We start from the raw sequence: 20,290 nt of genomic DNA on the forward strand, positions 1-20,290 counted from the left end.
TGGGCTAGGTACATTGAAATGACATATCATTATATTGGGTATAGTGTGCTTATTATGAAGTGTGGTATAATTGAAAATTGTTGGTCGTATTAGCAAGAATGAAGAGCCACCACCCTCATAAATTCAGAGGTTATAGCCTGGACATTTGAGATAGGAGTGGTAAAAATATTCTGTTTATAAATAATGAAAACTTTAAAATCTGATCCCAGAAATTGCTCCAATAAAAATCTCATCGCTAACAACTTTTAGAAGTCGTAAAGTAATCGTGGAAAGAGTTTCATAAAAACAATCCCTAAAGACGTGTGTTAAATGTTAATCTATTGGAAATTAAAATAGTAGTCTAGGATCCAGAGCTCCTAAAAGCTGACCACTTGATGCTTGTAATTTGGAATTCTAAAGGGAGTTGAGGCAAGAGACCCAGAGTTCTCGAAACAATTAGCCTTGTAATTTAAGGCTCACTTGGCTTTCTCCCAAAATAAAAGAATAAGCCTTCTTTTTTAACTTGTAAAATTACTTCAAATTAGCATTAAAAATTTTGAAATATCCAGGGCAGGACTGAAAATTAGTGAAATAACGGGTTTCCATTTAGACCCTTTTCATACAGATTTTTAATTGTTTTATTCTACAAAGTAGGTGGTTTTGAAAAATCATTGTACTTCACATACTTCTTATCTTATTGAGTGGCTGTTAGCTTCACACTGCCATGCCTGAACAGCTAGATGGACTCCACTGGACCTCAGGACCTGAAATGAGCATATTCCTGTGGAAACCAACTGAGTCACTTGAATTTGACTTTTAAGGAAAGTTGTGTTTAAAAAAAGTTGTGGAAAACTAAGAACTATAAACTATCACTGAGAGCCAATTTTGTAGGATCAGTGAAAAGCACTTTTATACTCTTACATTAAGAAAAAGAAGTATCTGAATATGTTCTTATTTCTGTGACCTTCACAGAAAATATTGGAAGTGAAGTCTGTAGAATTACAGGTTTACATTTATTTTAATTTATTTGAAGGTTTGAGGAGCAATTCCTGTTATTTAAAATAGAAATAAAAAATTGTTATTCGCATTTCATGTGATAGATGTGTTCTTTTATAACTACCCCTCACCCACCCCCAGCACTATTTTATACATTTGAAAACTGAATTTTATAAAGGACATTACTTTGTTCTTTAAGTTAGCAGTATAGTTAAAAGTACATATTACTTTACATTTATTACCCATTTTGCATTATGTTTTATACTCATTTTACATTTATATTACATACATTAATGAAGCACAGAAATCCCAGCTGTTGTCCTTATGGCAATTCTGTTCCCACATAAATGAGTTTTCTTCATTCAGACTCAAGTGTCATTTTGGGGTCCTGTGGCTTAGCCACCATGTTCCTTTGGAAAACTATAGATCTTATCAAAATATTTATTGAAATTATATCCAGGCCTCAATTTCTCCTTTGTTTTGTAGCCATAAAATTGCCAGTTTAGGCCTCTGTTTCTAGCATTTTAGGAAATCCAAGTAAATTATGTCCCATCAGTAACCTCATTCACAGTTTAAGAAGCTTGTATTGTATGAATTTTTTTCCTTTTTTCTAATATCTTTATCTTGCATTTAAAGCTTTTGCTTTTTCCAGATGAAATTCTGCATACTAAAAAGAGATTAATTGACCCTTTGTTTGTTTTTCCTCCAGGCCTTTTACAAAAGAAAAATAATCCTTTCTTTATAGATGCTCTTCTTAAAGTCTTACTGTGTGACTATTCTCCGACCCCTTTCCAGGGTCTATACTACACCTTTTTCTATGGCTATAAGGCCATCAGTCTAGCATATTGATCACAAATCTAGTGATTTGTGCTACCATTATGGATGATTTTCATAAAGTCTGTGTATTATGATTCAGTCTGTGTACCTTGCAGTGAAGATTCTTTTTCTTAACCATGTTAGACTTCTATCCTGTTTTTCTACTAAAAGTGCATTGTAATCTCCCAAATAATACTTGACCTAGTAAGAAAGAAAATATGCCAAGTTTACTCAGGATTCCTGCTTAGCTAGCAGTGCCACCTTACCCTCCAAATTGCCTTAATTACCCACCTTCACTTATTCTGTGAGGGGGTGCTGTCTAGAACAAAAGAAGGGTTGAGAAAGGGACATGGATGAAATTAAGAATTTGGTGGCATGGTGGAATCATACATTTACCCTTCCAGTGAAAGTAGAATAACGGCTTTTTATTCTATTATATACACTTAACTGTGTTCATCCATCCAACGGTATGATTACTCAACACACTTGAGTGATTTTGTTTCAGGTATGGTTGCTGCTCAAAATCAAGGTCTTGAGATATGTAGGAACATAAGTGATCCCAGGAAATGGTAGAGTCCATTTCCTCTTATATGAGGGAGCCTCTCTAGGCTACATGGAAAAAGAAAATAGAATATAAATTGAAACGGGAAAGAAAAGGTAGTCAGAGGAGTTAATAAGAAAGAAGAAAGACACTTGAACAGCGTTGAAAGTAAACGTTCTGAGAAAATACAGCTTTACGGATGGAACCTCACTTATCTCTCTGGCGTCATCTTGGGTTCTTCTCTTGTTCATGTCCTGGCCGAATTGGCTTTGCCTGGAATACCCGACTCCCACCCCATTGAAATTATGTTCTCATGTCACATACCCAGTTTGTAATTTTGTGTGTTAATGTGTTTGTTTGTTTGTTGCTTTTTTTTTTTTTTTTTTTTTTTGAGATGAGGCTCATTCTTTTGCTTAGGCTGGAGTGCAGTGGCACAATCTTGGCTCACTGCAGCCTCAACCTCCCAGGCTCAAGTGATCCTCCCATCTCAGCCTCCCAAGGATCTGAGATTATAGGTGTGCACCACAATGCCTGGCTAATTTTTGTATTTTTTGTAGAGACAGGGTCTCACCATGTTGCTTAGGCTGATCTCAAACTCGAGCTCAAGTGACCCACCCACCTCAGCCTCCCAAAGTGCTGGATTACAGGCATGAGCCACTGTGCCCTGCAGTGTAATTTTTAAAAGTCTGTTTTCTTCACTAGTGTATTAACTTCAAGTGGGCCCAAATCATAGCTGTTTTGTTCTTCACTAAATCTCTAAAACTTAGCATGGGACAGGAAATACACATTTAGTGACCAAATAGTAAAGTGCTAGTAATATGTGAAGGTGCTGGGAACCTTACTTTGGGCAGATCAGAGGGCCCATGTCAGAGAGTTACTAGACTGGAAAGTAAATCAATCTGTCCAAGGTCTTCTGACCCAGGTTAAGGATTTTGTGTGTGGGTGAGAGAGAAGTGGGGCAGTTATGTGTGTGAAGAGGCTGGGGGCGTCATTGGAAATTTTGAACAGAGGAAAGACTAAGCAGTATTTTGAGAAGATTGACTTGGTTTTATTTAGCATATAATAGGCCAGTGAGAAGAGAGAGAGACCAAATCAGTTAGGAGCCCTTGTAGTAATGAAGTTATGAAGGTCTAAAAGCCTGCTCTAAAACGGTATAAATTAGACTAGAAAGAAGAAATTGATCCAGGAAAAACTGCAATGGAAGAGTTTAAAGTGATTAAGGATGACGATGAACTACGGAAGCAAGGGAAAGTAGTCAGAGATAATTTTGAGTGTTCGTGCTAGATAATGTTAAGGGAGACAACACCGCCACCAAGATAGAAACTTTTATCTACAGTGTGACCTCAACTATATAAAGTTATGTATTGAAAAAAGTAGATGTAGATACATCAACATGTGGACAATCATTGTTTTGGGTGGTGGGATTATGGGTAATTGTCTTTTTGTTTTCCTTTTTCTTGAATTTAGAACATTTTGTCAATAAGCACCTATGAGAAAATGACACACAAAAAAGTCTGATTTCAAATATTTTGGCCTAGTTTCCCAGTTCTACCTTTCACAGCAAAAGGAGTCAAGTATGTGTTTGGAGTTGAGCTTGGGCAGAGCGAAATTTAAAGGTTAGGGATCATCTGCATAGTGTAGGAATAGTTGGATTCCTAGGGGCAAATGATCACAGGTGGGCAGGTGGAGAGGCAGTTTGTCTGGAAACCTGATGTTTCCTCTGAATCTCATTGATTTTGCCTCCAGATCTTCCAAACTGGAAAATCCCAATCATTTTGTAGCTGTGCCTCATCTTTACTACAAGCATCTGTTTTTCCTCCTACTTCTTAGCTTGGTCTTGATTTTATGCTTTCTTCTCCTTTCTCCTTACATTAAGATTGTAGTCTTCAGGTCACTGGCTTGCTTATACTTAAAATAATTTTGAAAACTAAGGACTACCCTAACATTCTCATATGCTGAGTTACTTACGAATATCTTACAGCAAGTAAGTGGCAGAGCTGGGATTAGACTCTGGCCCTAGAGACTCTGTCTTTAATCTGGAAGACAACGAGCACCTTTTAAAAACACTGGAAACATGAAATCGTTGCTTTCTGTCATTATTTTTTAACCTTAACTGTTGTTTCCACTCCTTTTCCCCCAAATAACATTACCATAAATGTTCACTGGAAAGTCTTTTATTACTCAACTTAACATGCATGCCTACAATGAAAATTAATAAAATATTTAGAAATAGAAATTTTATTTTAAAAACTGTCATCACAGTGATAAAATCCAAGCAATATAAATATTACAAATTTTAACAATTTGTTAAACATAAATTGGGTTTTTGTTAGAAATGTATCTGTCAGTGAAGTATCTGCCGGTGAAATAGTTGGGACTATAAATTTTTTTCTTCTCAGATTAGTTCATGTATCCATGGATGAATAGTACTTATTACAAAAAAGAGAAAAGGTACACTATCAGTTCTATTCCCAATTTTCATTTCTACAGCTGTAACTGCTGAGACATCTGTTCACATGACTACATGGGACTAGGAGGTTTGTTATCACATTGTCATTCATTCCTTAGAAGTCATTGCAAGTTATATGCCAAAAATTACACAGCACTTGATTGGTTTGCTAAAAGCTAAGAAATTGAAACCATCCTACGTATTACTCAGATATTGTTATAGTCATTTCTTTTTCAATTTATGGAAAAGGGCTTTAAGAAATTATATCAAATAATGATTTATAATTTTTTTTTTGTAGATACAGGGTTTCGCTCTGTTGGCCAGGCTGGTCTCGAACTCTTGGCCTCAAGTGATCTGTCCTCCTAGGCCTCCCAAAGTGCTAGGATTATAGGCATGAGCGACCAAGTCCTGCCCTATAAATTTAATTGTTAGTCTTCAGTTTAGAGGCATGTTGTTTATCCCTGTATACCCAGAAAAGATTGAGAAAATAAAAATACTGTATTAGTTTTTAATTCAAATAACTTCTGCAATTTTTTTTTTAACAAAATGCTTTTATCTTACTGTTGCAGACTTAGCTATCTTAATTGATGAAAATTTCCACCAGGTAGCCTAATTTGCAAATCCAATGATATGGTCAAATGATCATATTTGATCAGTGGGACTGACAAATCTGACTTAATTTTTATTAGAAAAAGCTGAGTTCACATTTCAGTTCAAATAAATGCACTTTGAGAAAACTTATAAAAACATATCAATAAGTTGTGGAATGCATCTTTTATGATACATTACTAAAACAGTCCAGAATAAAATGTGGTGCTAGTAAAATTTATTTATTCAGCTTATAATACACATGCTATTTCTCTTTACTTAATTAGTAATTATGTACTATAATATATAACTTATTTATGAAATGAGAAGTATGTTAGAAGTCATGATATCACTTTGATAAATACGGTTCCATGTGTATCACACAATTTAGTGTTGGACTTTAGGAAAAAATTAGGTAAGAGTAATATATAAAAACATTTATCAATTTTGCTAGGTATCATGACCAAACTGTTTTTATATGCTTAATGAAAGAGGAACTTACATACTTGCTAAAAATTAAGTGCTTTGACATTTGGATTATAATTTATTCTGTTATTTTTATTAGCAGTATGTAGAAGGTATTCAAAATCTTTTAAGATGAAAATGATGATTAATGGTAAATATTTTGCTATTATTTGATTATGTAGGCTATAACTACCTTACTAAATGATAAACATAGTTTCTGAAAGAAATTAGGTAAAATTTCTATCCACACCTTTTATTCAGTGTATTCTACAAATTTTGTAGGGACAGGAAAATATTCAAACTAAAATTAAAAGAGTGGGCATCACTTACATTTGCTTAGGGGCTTTTCTTCCCAGGTGAAGACGCCTCCTAGGGATGAATGAGTGTTGAGGATAGTTGAAAAGAATATCTTAGCTTTGAATATGTGGGGTTCGAGGAGGGAGACCATTTTCATTATTGGACACTCATGCTTTGCTCCCATAGGATGCTTTCTAAAGAGCAATACATTACTAAAATAGGTAAGAATGTAAGAGGAGAGTTCATTATCATTGCCCATTTTACATGATGTCTGAATTCTGAACATTCCAGCATAGTCCTAAATCCTGTATGAGATCTAGCTACACTTTACTCATCTGTGTATAGTCAGGGAAATATGAGCCTTTATTAATTGTTTTGTTTGTTTGTTTGTTTTTTGAGACAGGGTCTCACTCTGTTGCTCAGGCTGGAGTGTAGTGGCTCAGTCACGGCTCACTGCAGCTTCGACCTCCGTGGGCTCAAGTGATCCTCCCACCTCAGCCTCCCGAGTAGCTGGGACTACAGGCACGTGCCACCATGCTCAGCTAATTTTTGTATTTTTTGTAGAGATGGGGTTTCACCACGTTGCCCAGGCTGGTGTCGAACTCCTAGGCTCAAACAATCCACCTGGCTCACCTTCTCAAAAGTGCTGGAATTACAGGTGTGAGCCACCACAGCTGGCCTGTTAATTCTTTTAATAATCAGATTGTGAATTATTTTAGCACTCAGAAGAGTTTTACACCCTGGGCTAGTGTACCATATAGAATATAAGCCAAGTATATACCTTTATTTTGTAAAGAAGGAAGGGTACAATTTTCAGAAGAGAAACAAGAATGAATAATCTTCATGTACTTGGAGGCCCATTCTCAAGTGGATCAGTTTTAGAGTAAATATGGAACTGCAAGATCTGGAAATTGGGTCCTTGTGTTTGCATACCTCATGGAAGGCCTTTTTATACCCTGAGCTTAGGCATACTCTACTGAGAAGTCCACTGAATTAAGTCATGTCCCAGTGGAGTAATGCAAAAATGCCCTGCTCTCTTCACTTGGCTCTAAGCCATCCCTCCCCGTTTCTATCTCCAATTTTCAGTGTGGTATGTGAGTGGGGGCATATGTGTCATAATCATCCGGGGCAATTTTCAAAGGCTGTGGGTTTATTTATTTATTTATTTTTTTTGAGGCGGAGTTTCACTCTTGTTGCCCAGGCGAAGTGCAATAGGGCAGTCTTGGCTCACTGCCACCTCTGCCTCCCGGGTTCAAGAGATTCTCCTATCTCAGCCGCCTGAGTAGCTGGGATTACAGGTGCCCACCACCATGCCTGGCTAATTTTTGTAGTTTTAATAGAGATGTGGTTTCACTGTATTGGCCAGGCTGGTCACAAACTCCTGACTGGTTATCCCAAAGTGCTGGGCCTCCTAAAGTGCTGGGCCTCCCAAAGTGCTGGGCCTCCCAAAGTGCTGGGATTACAGGCATGAGCCACCACGCCTGGCCACAATTTTCAAAGTTAAAACAACCCTCTTACTTCTGAACTTTCCTACGTTGGTTGGTTATGGCTCTGTGGCCAAGGTTCATCCAGTACCTTCACCAGCCATTGTTCCTGCTGGACAGGTGTCATGTCTCCCATGTGACAACTATTGCTTTAATTAAATTTCTGCACTCTTATCAGAATTTTACATCTAAAACTAAAAATCATTTTTATCTTTTAATCTTTTGCTGTTTAGAGTTGGAGTCTCATTCTGTCACCCACGCTGGAGTACAGCGCAGGGTCATAGCTCACTGCAGCCTGGAACTCCTGGGCTCAAGTGATTCTCCTGTCTCTGTTGCTTCAAGTAACTGGGACTATAGGCTTGCTCTACCACACTTCTCCTTGCCTGGCTCATTAATTTTTTATTTTTTTTTGTGGACATGGTTTCACTGTGTTGTCCAGGCAGATCTCCAATTCCTATCTTCAAGTGATCCTCCCATCTTAGCCTCCCAAAGCATTGAGATTTCAGGCATGTACCACCACACCTACCCATTTTCCTCTTATAAAATGTTTAATACTTTCCTAATCCTATTAACAAGAAATAAAATTATAAGCTTTCCACAGGTCTTTGCCTTTACAAATACAGCTCCTTACTTACAGTCTGCTAATCTGATCTTTTTGGACTAATTTCCAACTATTTTGCTGCAAGCGTTACATTCTTTAGATAGTTCCCTAACACATACCCATTAATTCAGTGATTCTCAGAGTATGATCCTGGCCAGTAGCATCAGCATCTTCTGGAGACTTGTTAGAAATGCAGATTCTTGATGCCCAGACCCAGTGAATCAGAAACTCTGGGGGAGGTGGCCCAGCAGTCTGTTTTAACAGGTCCTCCACTTGATTCTGATGCACACAATGAGTGAGAATCACTGCCTTAGTTCCGTCTACCTACAGTAGTCTCCTCCTCCTTTCTTGCCTGCTGACTTCCGAGTTAGGAGACTGCATTCCCGGCAGCATTGCCCTCTCTTCTGTGTCCCACAGTACTTTGTCAAATCTTTTTTATGGCATTTATATTGCCTACATCTGTCTGCTTTTGAAGATGGAGGCCACAACATAAATTACTTTTGCATCTGCATACAGCACGTACCTCAGAGATAAGTTAATAGGTGCTGGTGGATAAATGAATGTATGCATGAATGAAGGAGGAGAGCATTTTAGGAGGAGTGGTGATCAATAAGGTCAGCTGCTATGGAGAGACTGTGGAGAATAATGAAGGAAAAAAGCTATTGGATTTCACAGAAAGGCAGGTGTTGGTGACCTTTGAAATGCTTGCTTCAGCAGAGTGATGGGCAAGTAGCCCAGATTGCTGGTAGTTAGGGACTTCCGACATGATGAGGACTTGCAGGTTTCATATTGACTATTTATTCAAACATGTGGTGAAAACAGAATTTTCTTGAGTGAAGTTGCTAAGTGACCTTAGGCCAGTTACCTGACCTGATTGAGCCTATAATCTCAGAATAAGCAATAATAATAATACTGTGTTTGTATGCTTTTTAATTGAAGGATTAAATGAGCTAATAGCCCCTAGAACAGGGATGTCCAATCTTTTGGCTTCCCTGGGCCACAATGGAAGAAGAATTGGCTTGGGCCACACATAAAATACACTAACACACTAACGATAGCTGATAAACTAAAAATAAATGGCAAAAAAAAATCTCATTTAAGAAAGTTTATGAATTTGTATTGGGCCGCATTCAAAGCCGTCCTGGGCCATGGTTTGGACAAATTTGCTCTAGAATGATGCCTGATATATAGTTGATACTTAAAGGGTTATTTTCTTTATACTCTTCCTCACCATTATTTTTCCTTATTAATGCTGTTGAAGGCATTCGTCCCTCTTTGTCAATCCGTATAAGATGTGAAATTGTTTAGAATACTCTTCATTCCATTCATTGCAGAAATTATGAATTGCATTCAGCCTGGAACTAACATACTTTTAGTTGAACACCGACCACTACTTTGAAATTACTTTTTTTTTTTTTTTTTGAGACGGAGTCTTGCTCTGTCACCCAGGCTGGAGTGCAGTGGCACAATCTCAGCTCACTGCAACCTCTGCCTCCCGGGTTCAAGTGATTCTCCTGCTTCAGCCTCCTGAGTAGAGTAGCTGGGACTACAGGTGCGCACCACCATGCCTGGACAATTTTTGTATTTTTAGTAGAGACGTGGTTTCACCATGTTGGCCAGGTTGGTCTCGAACTCCTGACCTCATGATCCGCCTGCCTCAACCTCCCAAAGTGCTGGGATGACAGGCATGAGCCACCGCACCTGACGTTGAAATTACTTTTTAATCAGCTAGAAAAGTACCTCAAAGGGTAGTTGTAATAGAACTCTTTTATTTCCAACTTACAGAATGTGACTTCCAGTAGACACTGAGAAAATGGCAGAGGGGACAGGGAGAGGTAGTGGAGGGACAAGGAAATACAGATTTTGTTGGCTCATGTAACAGAAGATTCCAGGGATAGTACCAGCCTCAAAGCACTGCCAAATCTTCTCAATCAAACAATATTATCAGTACTAGATATTTGTCAGATTGTCTTGCAGCCTAGATCTTCTTCATATGATTTGCATTCTCAAGCATATTCATTAGGTACAAATTTAGAGGAAAGAGAAGAAATTCCCAGTAGTTCTAAGTAAGTTCCTGGATTCAATTTTACTGTCCAGACTTAGGTCACTTGCCTATTCTTGAACCAGTTGTTATGGTCAGGGTGCTGGGAGCAGACTGGTTTTCTAGGCCTGGCTAAGGAATATTCAGTTCTATGAAATACTGGTATTGTCTGAGTATGGTGGCTCATGCCTGTAATCCCAACACTTTGGGAGGCCGAGGCAGGTGGATCACTTGAACCCAGAAGTTCGAGACCAGGCTGAACAACATGGGGAAACCCCATCTCTACAAAAAAAAATACAGAAAAATTAGCTGGGTATGGTGGCATGCACCTCTAGTCCTAGCTGCTTGGGAGACTGAGTCCCAGGAGATGGAGGCTGTGGGGAGCCGCGATCCTGCCACTGCACTCCAACGTGGGTCATAGAGTTAGAACCTGTCTCAAAAAAAACAAACAAACAACAACAAAAAAAAAACAGAAAAGAAAGAAATATTGGTGTTGAGTGTAAGGGACAAGTTCCCAAAAGGAAATGTAGCTTCTATTACCAGAGTGAAGGGGAGTGGACACAAATCAGGCAAAAAATTGATATCAACTCACTATAGAGAAAAGGGCTTTTCAAACTGTACTTAAGCAAGTACAGTTCAGCCCACTGAGATACTTAAGCAAGTTGAAGAGAAAAAGGGAGTAATACCTGATTGGATGTTCTCTGACCCATGATTACTCCAGCTTCACCTAGAACAGCTTCACTTTTATATATTTTGTATATGCAACTTCTGGTTAGATTGCATTTTTTTTTTTTTTTTTTTTTGAGACGGAGTCTCGCTCTGTCGCCCAGGCTGGAGTGCAGTGGCGCGATCTCGGCTCACTGCAAGCTCCGCCTCCCGGGTTCACGCCATTCTCCTGCCTCAGCCTCCCGAGTAGCTTGGACTACAGGCGTGTGCCACCATGCCCGGCTTATTTTTGTGTTTTTAGTAAAGGTAGAGTTTCCCCATGTTGGCCAGCCTGGTCTCAAACTCCTGACCTCGGGTTATTCGCCCACTGCAACCTCCCAAAGTGCTGGGATTACAGGTGTGAGCCACGGTGCCTGGCCTGAAAATGAATCTTAACAATACCATTGGTATGGGACACATCAGCAGATGGTTAGGCCCATAATATATTAAAGTAGGTGACATCTTTTCCCACTCCATCCTGATGAATGAGTTCTTGACCTACCTTTTCCACAGCGCCATTGTCCTAACTCATATTCCTAACCCTACAAGATCAAGACCTGACTCCTCCACAGTCAGATATGTGAAGATCATGAAATTAGGCAGCAGTCTAGTTCTCAGCTTACAGATTTTATGACACTTAAAAAATCATCATGTATCATAGTTCCATGGATACTTCCCCAAAAGTTGTCACAACTTGGTGACTCGATATGATCTAGTAATTATAAACCAGAAAATTTTGTTATATTCAAGAAATTTGACAGATCATAATCTTTGATGATATGTTTATGCTGAAATTTGCAAGTTAGGCAGTTTAATTTTTTTTTTTTTTTTTGAGTTAGAGTCTCGCTCTGTAGCCAGGCTGGAGTGCAGTGGCATGATCTTGGCTCATTGTAACCTCCACCTCCCAGGTTCCAGTGATTCTCCTGCCTCAGCCTCCTGAGTAACTGGGACTACAGGCGCGCGCCACCATGCCCAGCTAATTTTTGTATTTTTAGTAGAAACGGGGTTTCACCATATTGGCCAGAATGGTCTTGATCTCTTGACCTCATGATCCACCCGCCTCAGCCTCCCAAAGTGCTGGGGTTACAGGTGTGAGCCACTGTGCCTGGCACAGTTTAATATTTTTTAAGTCTTCATCTATGGCTCATCTCCTAGGTAACTGCTTCCTAAACCACACTCTTAGAGCTTTTTTGTGATCTACTATTGACTTCCATTAAATATCTAGTCCGCCTTTTCATCGTCCTCAGGGCCCAAACAAAGCTGGTGAGGTGTCTGTTTGTGTAAATAAAGTTTGTTTGTTTGTTTTTGGAGACAGGGTCTTACTCTTCTACCCAGGCTGAAGTGCAGTGGCACAATCATTGCTCCACTGCAGCCTTGACCCCCAGGGCCCAAGCAGTCCTCCCCACTCAGCCTCCCAAGTAGCTGGAACTACAGGTATGCCTGCCTAATATTTTATTTTTTTGTAGAGACAGGGTTTCAATGTGTTGCCTAAGCTGATCTCAAACTCTTGGGCTCAAGCAATTCTCCTGCCTTGGCCTCCCACAGTGCTGGGATTACAGGTGTGAGCCACTGCACCTGGCCTAAGTACAGTTTTATTGGAACATTGACACACCTAATAGTTTAAGTCTTACCTGTGTGTGGCTGCTTTCTTGCTATAACAGTAGAGGTGAATAGGTGTGAAAGAGAATGCATAACCCACAAACCTAAAATATTTAATATCTGGCCTTTATAGAATAAGTTGTTGACCTTTGCTCTATATTTATGTGGTTTATAACAGTTTTTCTACTTTTTTCTTTTTTTTTGAGACAGGGTCTCACTCTGTTGCCCAGGCTGGAGTACAGTGATACAATCATGGCTCACTGCAGCCTGGATCTCCCCTGGGCTCAGATAATCCTCCTACTCCAGCATCCCGAGTAGCTGGGACCACAGGTGGGCGCCACCATGTCCAGCTAATTTTTCCATTTTTTGTAGAGGTGGGAGTTTCACCACATTGCCCAGGCCGGTCTTGAACTCTTGGCTTAGGCAATCTGCCGTCTCGCCTCCCAAAGTGCTGGGATTACAGGTGTGAGCCACCTTGCCCAGCTGTATTCATACTTACTAACATATGGTACACTTATGAAGAAGAATCAACTAGTGTCCTTATAATATCCTCAGTCTCAGGTGTTCTTGAAAGCATATCTAGGGAAATATTTTTGTTCTTTCTGTGCTCTTTTAATTGTCTTTTCTTCTGTACCCTTAACAGTTTAGTGCTCTTCATCTTTAAAACAACCAACCTTGGCCGGGTGTGGTGGCTCATGCCTGTAATCCCAGCACTTTGGGAGGCCGAGGCGGGTGGATCACGAGGTCAGGAGATCGAGACCATCCTGGCTAACATGGTGAAACCCCGTCTCTACTAAAAATACAAAAAAAAAAAAAAAAAAAAAAAAAAATTAGTCAGGCGTGGTGGTGGGCGCCTGAGTCCCAGCTAGTCTGGAGGCTGAGGCAGGAGAATGGCGTGAAACCGGGAGGCGGAGCTTGCAGTGAGCCGAGATCGCGCCACTGCCCTCCAGCCTGGGCGACAGAGCGAGACTCCGTCTTAAAAAATAATACAAAATAAAACAACCAACCTTTTTTAATGAGTGGGAGGGAGAGTGATTGTGGTTTTTTTCACCTACAATTTGAACGCATTTGCACACACACCTGCATGTATTTAATGCAGACATGCAAGGTGCCAAGTACACACACAAAAATCAGGATTTTGTGTCATTTTATTTCCTTTCTACTGACTCCTGTCAGTTTCATATTTGCTGTTGTCATAGAAGTCTGTTTTGTAAAGAACTATCTGAAACGGTTGAGGAGAGCTGATGAAGGGAAATGGAGGAGGAGCAGATCCCCCCGATCTGGTCACTGGATTCTGTTAGCAGAGCAGCCACACATCAGAAGGCTGAGTAGTTAAGCTGTACTTGAAGAAGAACAGGGATAGTAATACCCCATCCCTGCTTTTTTGCAGTCTAAATGCCCTGTGGAGTGAGAGAAAACTTCAATCCCTAGGCTTGTGAATCCCTTATCTTTCCCAAACGTTAAATTAATTTTTAAGGCTATTTATTCAAAGTTGACTTAACCACTAGAATAGGGAAGATCAGACAAATCAGCTGCAAGACATGAAGTATGAGAAAACCCGAACTCTTTGACAAAGTATTCCTGGGAGTAAATGTGTTGAATGAAGCCAGCGGGTAAATGATAAGGGCCTTTACACTGTGGATGTAAGAAAGCAATTTATCAAGAGTACATGAACTCTCTAGTGACCACAAGTCAGGAGGAAATGAGAGTGGAGGAGGAGCCCTGAAAAAATACATATGAAATACTAAAAAATCTGTGTGCACGCACTTTTAAATTCCTCCATTATTATGCAGTAATATTGGTGTAGTAAAATAGGAGTTGCTGAGAATGCACATGTAGTGTAGCCCATACCATTAGGGATAAGGTGTTAGGAAAAGCAGCTGAGAAAGGCCACACAGTAGTTTAGAATTTGCAGAAACCTTAGGTTCATAACTTAGGTGTAGTTATGACTTGAGCCTAGATGTTGGCTGATACCCATTTGCCTGACTCATGAGGTTAGATGACCATCCTTCCGGCTTATGTGTTCATCTTGTTTAATTCCTAAATGGGCATATGCATATAATTCTGACAGTTTTGAATGCCTTTTGTGTTCTCTTAAGGAGTTTAGAGTGCCTCTCACTCGTTATCTCACTAATCTCTGCAGCATCTCTTTAAGCCCTACAGATAAGACAGTGTTATTGCTTGAGAAACTGAGGCAAAATGTAATTATATTATCAGCAATAGGGTGTGCAGTAACTCAGATATGGATGGGGACTGGAATTTATGACCTTATTTTGGCCTTTAGTTCTAGAGAAGAGATGGCGTTTCTTAAATTTGAGGAGAAAAACACCCAATTGTTGAAGTTTTCATTTTATTAAAAGTGTTTACTCTGAGAATGGTCGTCCTCAGCTTTTTATACTGAGATAATACAGTTAGCTGAAATACACCAGAAATTCCCAAATGTTGGTTTGTCATTTCTTTCCATTTTCATCTATACCCTTAGAGCTATTAACAAAGTGACTTGTTATTTCTTTCTTTTTAAAATTATGACTTTAATTTTATTTTTTATCCCGAATAACTTTCAGAAAACATGCCAATGAACACAAAAGCTATCTAACAGGTGACTAATGAGAGAAATTGGGAGAACTAAGTTTTTGGATAACCCCCTATAGCTAATATGACTTGACTTAAATTACTATCCCTCCACACAGATGTCAGCTTTCCTTATTCCCTCCAAATTAGGTCTTTCACCCCTGTCGTCTAAAGAACACTCTCTTCCTCCTCTTTAACCATTCAGGTATTATAAGGGGTGAATCTTATTCAGAAAAGTGATATTCACTGAGCCTGCCCATATGGCATGAGTTAGGAATTGTTTTGTTTTGTTTTTGGTGGGGGGTAGGGGACACCATCATCACTTGGGTTGAAACACAGTTCAGTTAACAAATCACTGAGGTTTTTAGCACCAGCCACGGTCATTTGAAAACATCCTCAGTGACTCTTTATCTTAAAGTTGAATGTGTTTTCTGTTTGTTGTTGCCTGCATTTTATAAACACATCCAATTAAAAAAATAGGAAAGAAAAGGGGTAAAACAGAAAGGAGGTGTCAGAGAACTATTTTCTTTGCAAGATCTTGCTTAAACACCTATGGCGAACATTCATGTGTAGAAATGGAGCCCTGGTAACTTCCAGCAGTATTTCTAACTCCTGTTCTCTCTCTTTATCTTATTCCCAACACCCCCATCTCTGGAACTTTGGTGGGACCACCACAGCCTTGGATAAGCTCAGCACGCAGCACCTGTACCACCCCACCCAAGTGGAGATTGTGCAGTCCAACGTCGTGTTTGACATCAGCAGCCTGATGCTCTATGGGACACAAGCAGTGCCTGTGCGGCTAAAGATCCTGCTGGACCGTCTCTTCAGCGTCCTGAAGCAAGAGGAGGTACTGCACATACTGCACGGCCTTGGCTGGACTCTGCGGGACTATGTCCGAGGATACATCCTTCAGGTAGGGAGAGGACTTGAACGCCGCCCGTGTCCGGGGCCGACTGTGGGTGGGGAAGGGTGAGAGTCCTTGGCAAACCTTGCAGGAAGGGCTGCACACCCTCCTCTGGTTAAAGTGGTCATTTCAGCAGGCTTGTCAGGGAAGGGGAAAGGAGAGAGACAAAGCAGGCCACCATCGGGCCTCAGGCTGTATTAGAAGGAAAACTTGGCCTCTTGACTTGCGTTACCTTTGTTTGCACCTTTTTGAATTCAACTCTTTCTCTACAACATGGGCTTTCTGGCTTCTTCAACAAGTCTTATTATAACCCTATTAAAAAGGAGGGCTCTTTGAGGCGGGTAATGGGTGTGTGAAAATCTGAGATTACCCTTCATTTGGGTTTATTAGGGCTTTTTCTCATACTCAGTTTGCAGGTACGGTGTTTTTCTTGGTTGTCTTTGTACCTAAAGGTACACATTTTACTATTTATTGTTTTTTCAGCCAACTCAAAGGTAGAACTATAATCCATATAAACTTATATAACCAGTAAACCCTCACATGATAGCCTTCAGATTTCTACATTCTGAAACACACGGACATGATTTTAGATTTCGTCTTTGCAGAACCTGTTCTTCCAGCCTTGAGTGTCTCCTTTGTGTCAATGGCACTTCTGACCTGGTAAGGGCTTTAAGAGTTTTCTGGGAGGCCCACAGCCTTCATGCACCCCCATCTCCCATCCTTCTCTTTCTTCATCTCATTTTTGCAATGTGTCATGTGTCATTTGCACTGTATACTTTGCCTCTGAAATGTGTTTATGGCTATCTGTCTTCCTGTAACCCTTGAGGGGTCAATGTTGAGAACAGCATTTTGGGAGATCCCAGGATCCAAAGAGGCTACACTGGATGATGAAGAAATACCCCTCTCGCCGAAGGAGATCTCAATTTGAGAAGGTAGAATCTGAAGCAATTTTTCAAATTTCCCATGAGGATAATACCAGGAGACATGACCCCTTCAAAAACAATTGGTTTTGGCTGTGCCAGCCTTATATAGTGCTAGACATATCTCCACTATTTATTCCCTGAGCTACTGTGTGTTACATGAAGGGCATTAGCTGCCAGCTTGGCATGTGAGGAGTGGGGAGCCTCAGTCTACCTCTCGTTTTAACCTGGCATCAGTACACACAGATTCTTGTCATTTTCCTGTGTGGTACCTCCAGCTGTTAGCTGGGACAGGAGAGCAGTGGAAGGATAGAAAGTAGAAGTAGGGAAAGGGAAGGGAGTTGGAATAACCTGTCTGCTCTCAGAATAGAATGGCATCTTAATTTAGTGAGAATCTCAACTGGGAAGACGCAGAAAATTTGGCCCTCAAAATATGAGATGATGGTGATAATAGTAGCAATTATATATTACGTTTTCAGTTTATAGAGAATGTTTACAAGCATTATCTCATTTGCCTCAGGATGGGGACATTTCAATGGGTTAAAGTAGGAAGATAAGTCTTGGACGGTCAGGGGGCATGAGGGGGAACAAGATCTAGGAGGAAGGGGCCAGGAAAAATAAATAAGGAACTGGTTTCACAATCCCTGCTTATACTGGCCCCAAGATGCATACAGTGCTACATCTTTTCTACAGTCATTTCTACAGCGTGATTATTAATGTCTGTTTTGAATGGATTTTACCCTACACAAAGAGAAAAACCTCTTACAGTTGTTTGTATGGAACTGTTAGCTTGGCTAACAGTCCTTTCTTTATTCCAAACCAACAAGTGTTTTGCCCCAATCTGGTACCATCTTTATTACCTCCACTATGCTGCTTATACTTCTGTCATTAATATTGTATTTCAGTTTCATGTGTATTTGTTGCCTAAGATACTTACACCGGTATACCTACGCAGAGACACAAGCATATACATTGTATCTTTCTGTCCAAACAAATAGGTATGTGCAGGGCTATGTTGGTTTGCCATTTTAACAAAGCTCAGGTAGCACTTTGATAGGAGTAAACATAAAGCCTGATAATGTTTCTGTGTTATGGTCCTATTGTTCTGCCTTGGCCAGTGCCTGTTTTTTATTTTACTTGAAATAATTATTTAGATGTTAGTTTTTCCCCAACTTGTGAACATATCTCTAATGCAGGTATAAAAAATGTAAATGTACTCTGTATTTCTTTGTATGGGAGGGCCCAGTATTTAGCAGGGGTGTCAAATCTTTTGGCTTCCTGGGCCACATTGGAAGAAGAATTGTTTTGGGCCACACATAAAATATACTAACACTAACAATAGCTGATGAGCTTAAAAAAAAAGTCTCATAATGTTTTAAGAAAGTTTACAAATTTGTGTTGGGCCACATTGGGAGCCTTCATGGGCCAAATGCAGCCGGTGGGCTGTGGGTTGGACAAGCTTGATTTAAAGATACAAAATTGCAAGAGAAATTAAGTTTGAGAGGAGAATTCAGTAAAACCAGGAACTAAAATTTATAAATCTCTTATTTTAGGGTGAAATACTGCATATAGAGAGCATTTTCATTTATTGTAATACTTAAATTATAATTAATTTTTATTATTTTAATATAGATTTTGACAGTCTCAAATTTAATATAATGTTTCTCCATTCAGTCTAAAATTGACATTTTGAGAAAACTATAGATGATTTTTACATTAGAGGAGTTCTAGGTTTAGTTTCTGTCTTGTTTTATTGGTAGAATTGATGTAATATAGATTTTATTTAAATGATGGTTTTTGTCATTCAGCATTTATAATCTACTTGTTCTTTGTTAAAACAGTTCTCGGTTTGGAAAAAAAAGCAAATGGTCCCAGAACACCAAAACTGTTACCACTTATGTAGTGAGAAAATGCTTGTTTTGTTAAGAAAAAAGAGAGAGACTGTAAAAGTAAACCCTTTCTTCTAAAGTAATGTTATTTGATAATTGGCCAATATTTTAAAGATTGTATGTGGTAACGATAAGGTGTGCACAAATTACTTTGAATATAATTGTATATGGCGTTTTTGTAAAAGTAGGCTATAAAATGTGTGTCCGAAGGCTGTGGAACCCCATAATGCTCTGTTAGTGTACAAGTCATTTTATCTGGCTAAAACTCAATTGTCTTGTAGCCCTCAAGGCATCAATTTTAGCATTATTGCTCTCAACAACAGTATATTGAATATTATGTCAGTTAAAGGAGAATAATTATCAAGGCAGGTTAGGGTGGCTGTTAGTCTTACCACATATTGACTTGGTTAGCAGTTGGCTATAGATTGTGTTCCTGGGCGAATGAAGATGTACGGTAAGTTGAACTAGTCAAGCCAGGGTATTAATTTAACTCTCTGTGGGACAAAGCCTGCATCCTTTATGTGTACACAGCTACTCCTGCCTTCTGAGATACCTTTAAATGTGGAAGAATGACAGTTGTCTGATCTGATTTTGAATTTTTGGATATGGGGGAAGAGGGGAGCAGAACTTTCAAAAGTATGTGGTTTATGAAGAGGTTATTATTAGAAAAAGGGAGATGATAGTGATGCTACAGATACATTTAAAAGGCTGGCACATCGGTCAAGGATCCTGTACTTTTTTTATAAAATTAATTTTCACCTATGTGAGTGTCTATATAATTCACAAGCTAGCCAGTTGGGTATAAAATGCATAACATAACTTGGACTACAACTACTTAAGTCAGGTAATATATTAAGAACCCAATATTCTCCTGTGTACTTATTAAAGTATTTATTCAGAAAGTACAGAAAGTTAGCTTTTAAGCATTTTCCAGAAAACCACAAAAATGGGAATATGCAATTAGATGCTAAAATCTAAATACAAGGGAGAATATGATGTTTTTTTACTACTAAAGAATAATTCTGGCCAGGCGTGGTGGCTCACGCCTGTAATCCCAGCACTTTCGGAGGCCAAGGTGGGCAGATCACTTGAGATCAGGAGTTTGAGACCAGCCTGGCCAATATGGTGAAACCCTGTCTCTACTAAAATACAAAAATTAGCCGGGTATGGTGGCATGTGCCTGTTAACCCAGCTACTTGGGAAGCTGAGTTGGGAGAATTCCTTGAACCCGGGAAGCAGAGGTTGCAGTGAGCCAAGATTGTACCATTGCACTCCAGCCTGGGCATTGCAGCGAGACTCCATCTCGAAAGAAAAAAAAAAAAAACGAAGAAGAAGAAGAAGAATTCTTAGTTCAGGTCGGTATCTCGTGATACATTTATTGACCATGAATGGAAGCAGTGGCCCCCTCTTTTGTCCTTTCCCCATTTTCCCCTCTGTCCTTGACC

The 20,290-nt window shown here is 39.5% G+C and overlaps 1 protein-coding gene across 15 annotated transcripts in view; it reads left to right on the forward strand.

Moving 5' to 3' along the window:
• Positions 1-20,290, forward strand: part of BNC2 (basonuclin zinc finger protein 2) — a 461,841-nt gene that overhangs the window by 304,957 nt on the left and 136,594 nt on the right. For all 15 annotated transcript variants that reach the window (XM_063594470.1, XM_063594471.1, XM_063594472.1 and 12 more), the window contains one exon: positions 15,810-16,045. In XM_063594470.1, the coding sequence (XP_063450540.1) occupies positions 15,810-16,045 (236 nt within the window). The remainder of the gene's footprint in view (positions 1-15,809; positions 16,046-20,290) is intronic.

This window comes from Pan paniscus, chromosome 11 (assembly GCF_029289425.2).
Source record: "Pan paniscus chromosome 11, NHGRI_mPanPan1-v2.0_pri, whole genome shotgun sequence".
Taxonomy (NCBI): domain Eukaryota; kingdom Metazoa; phylum Chordata; class Mammalia; order Primates; family Hominidae; genus Pan; species Pan paniscus.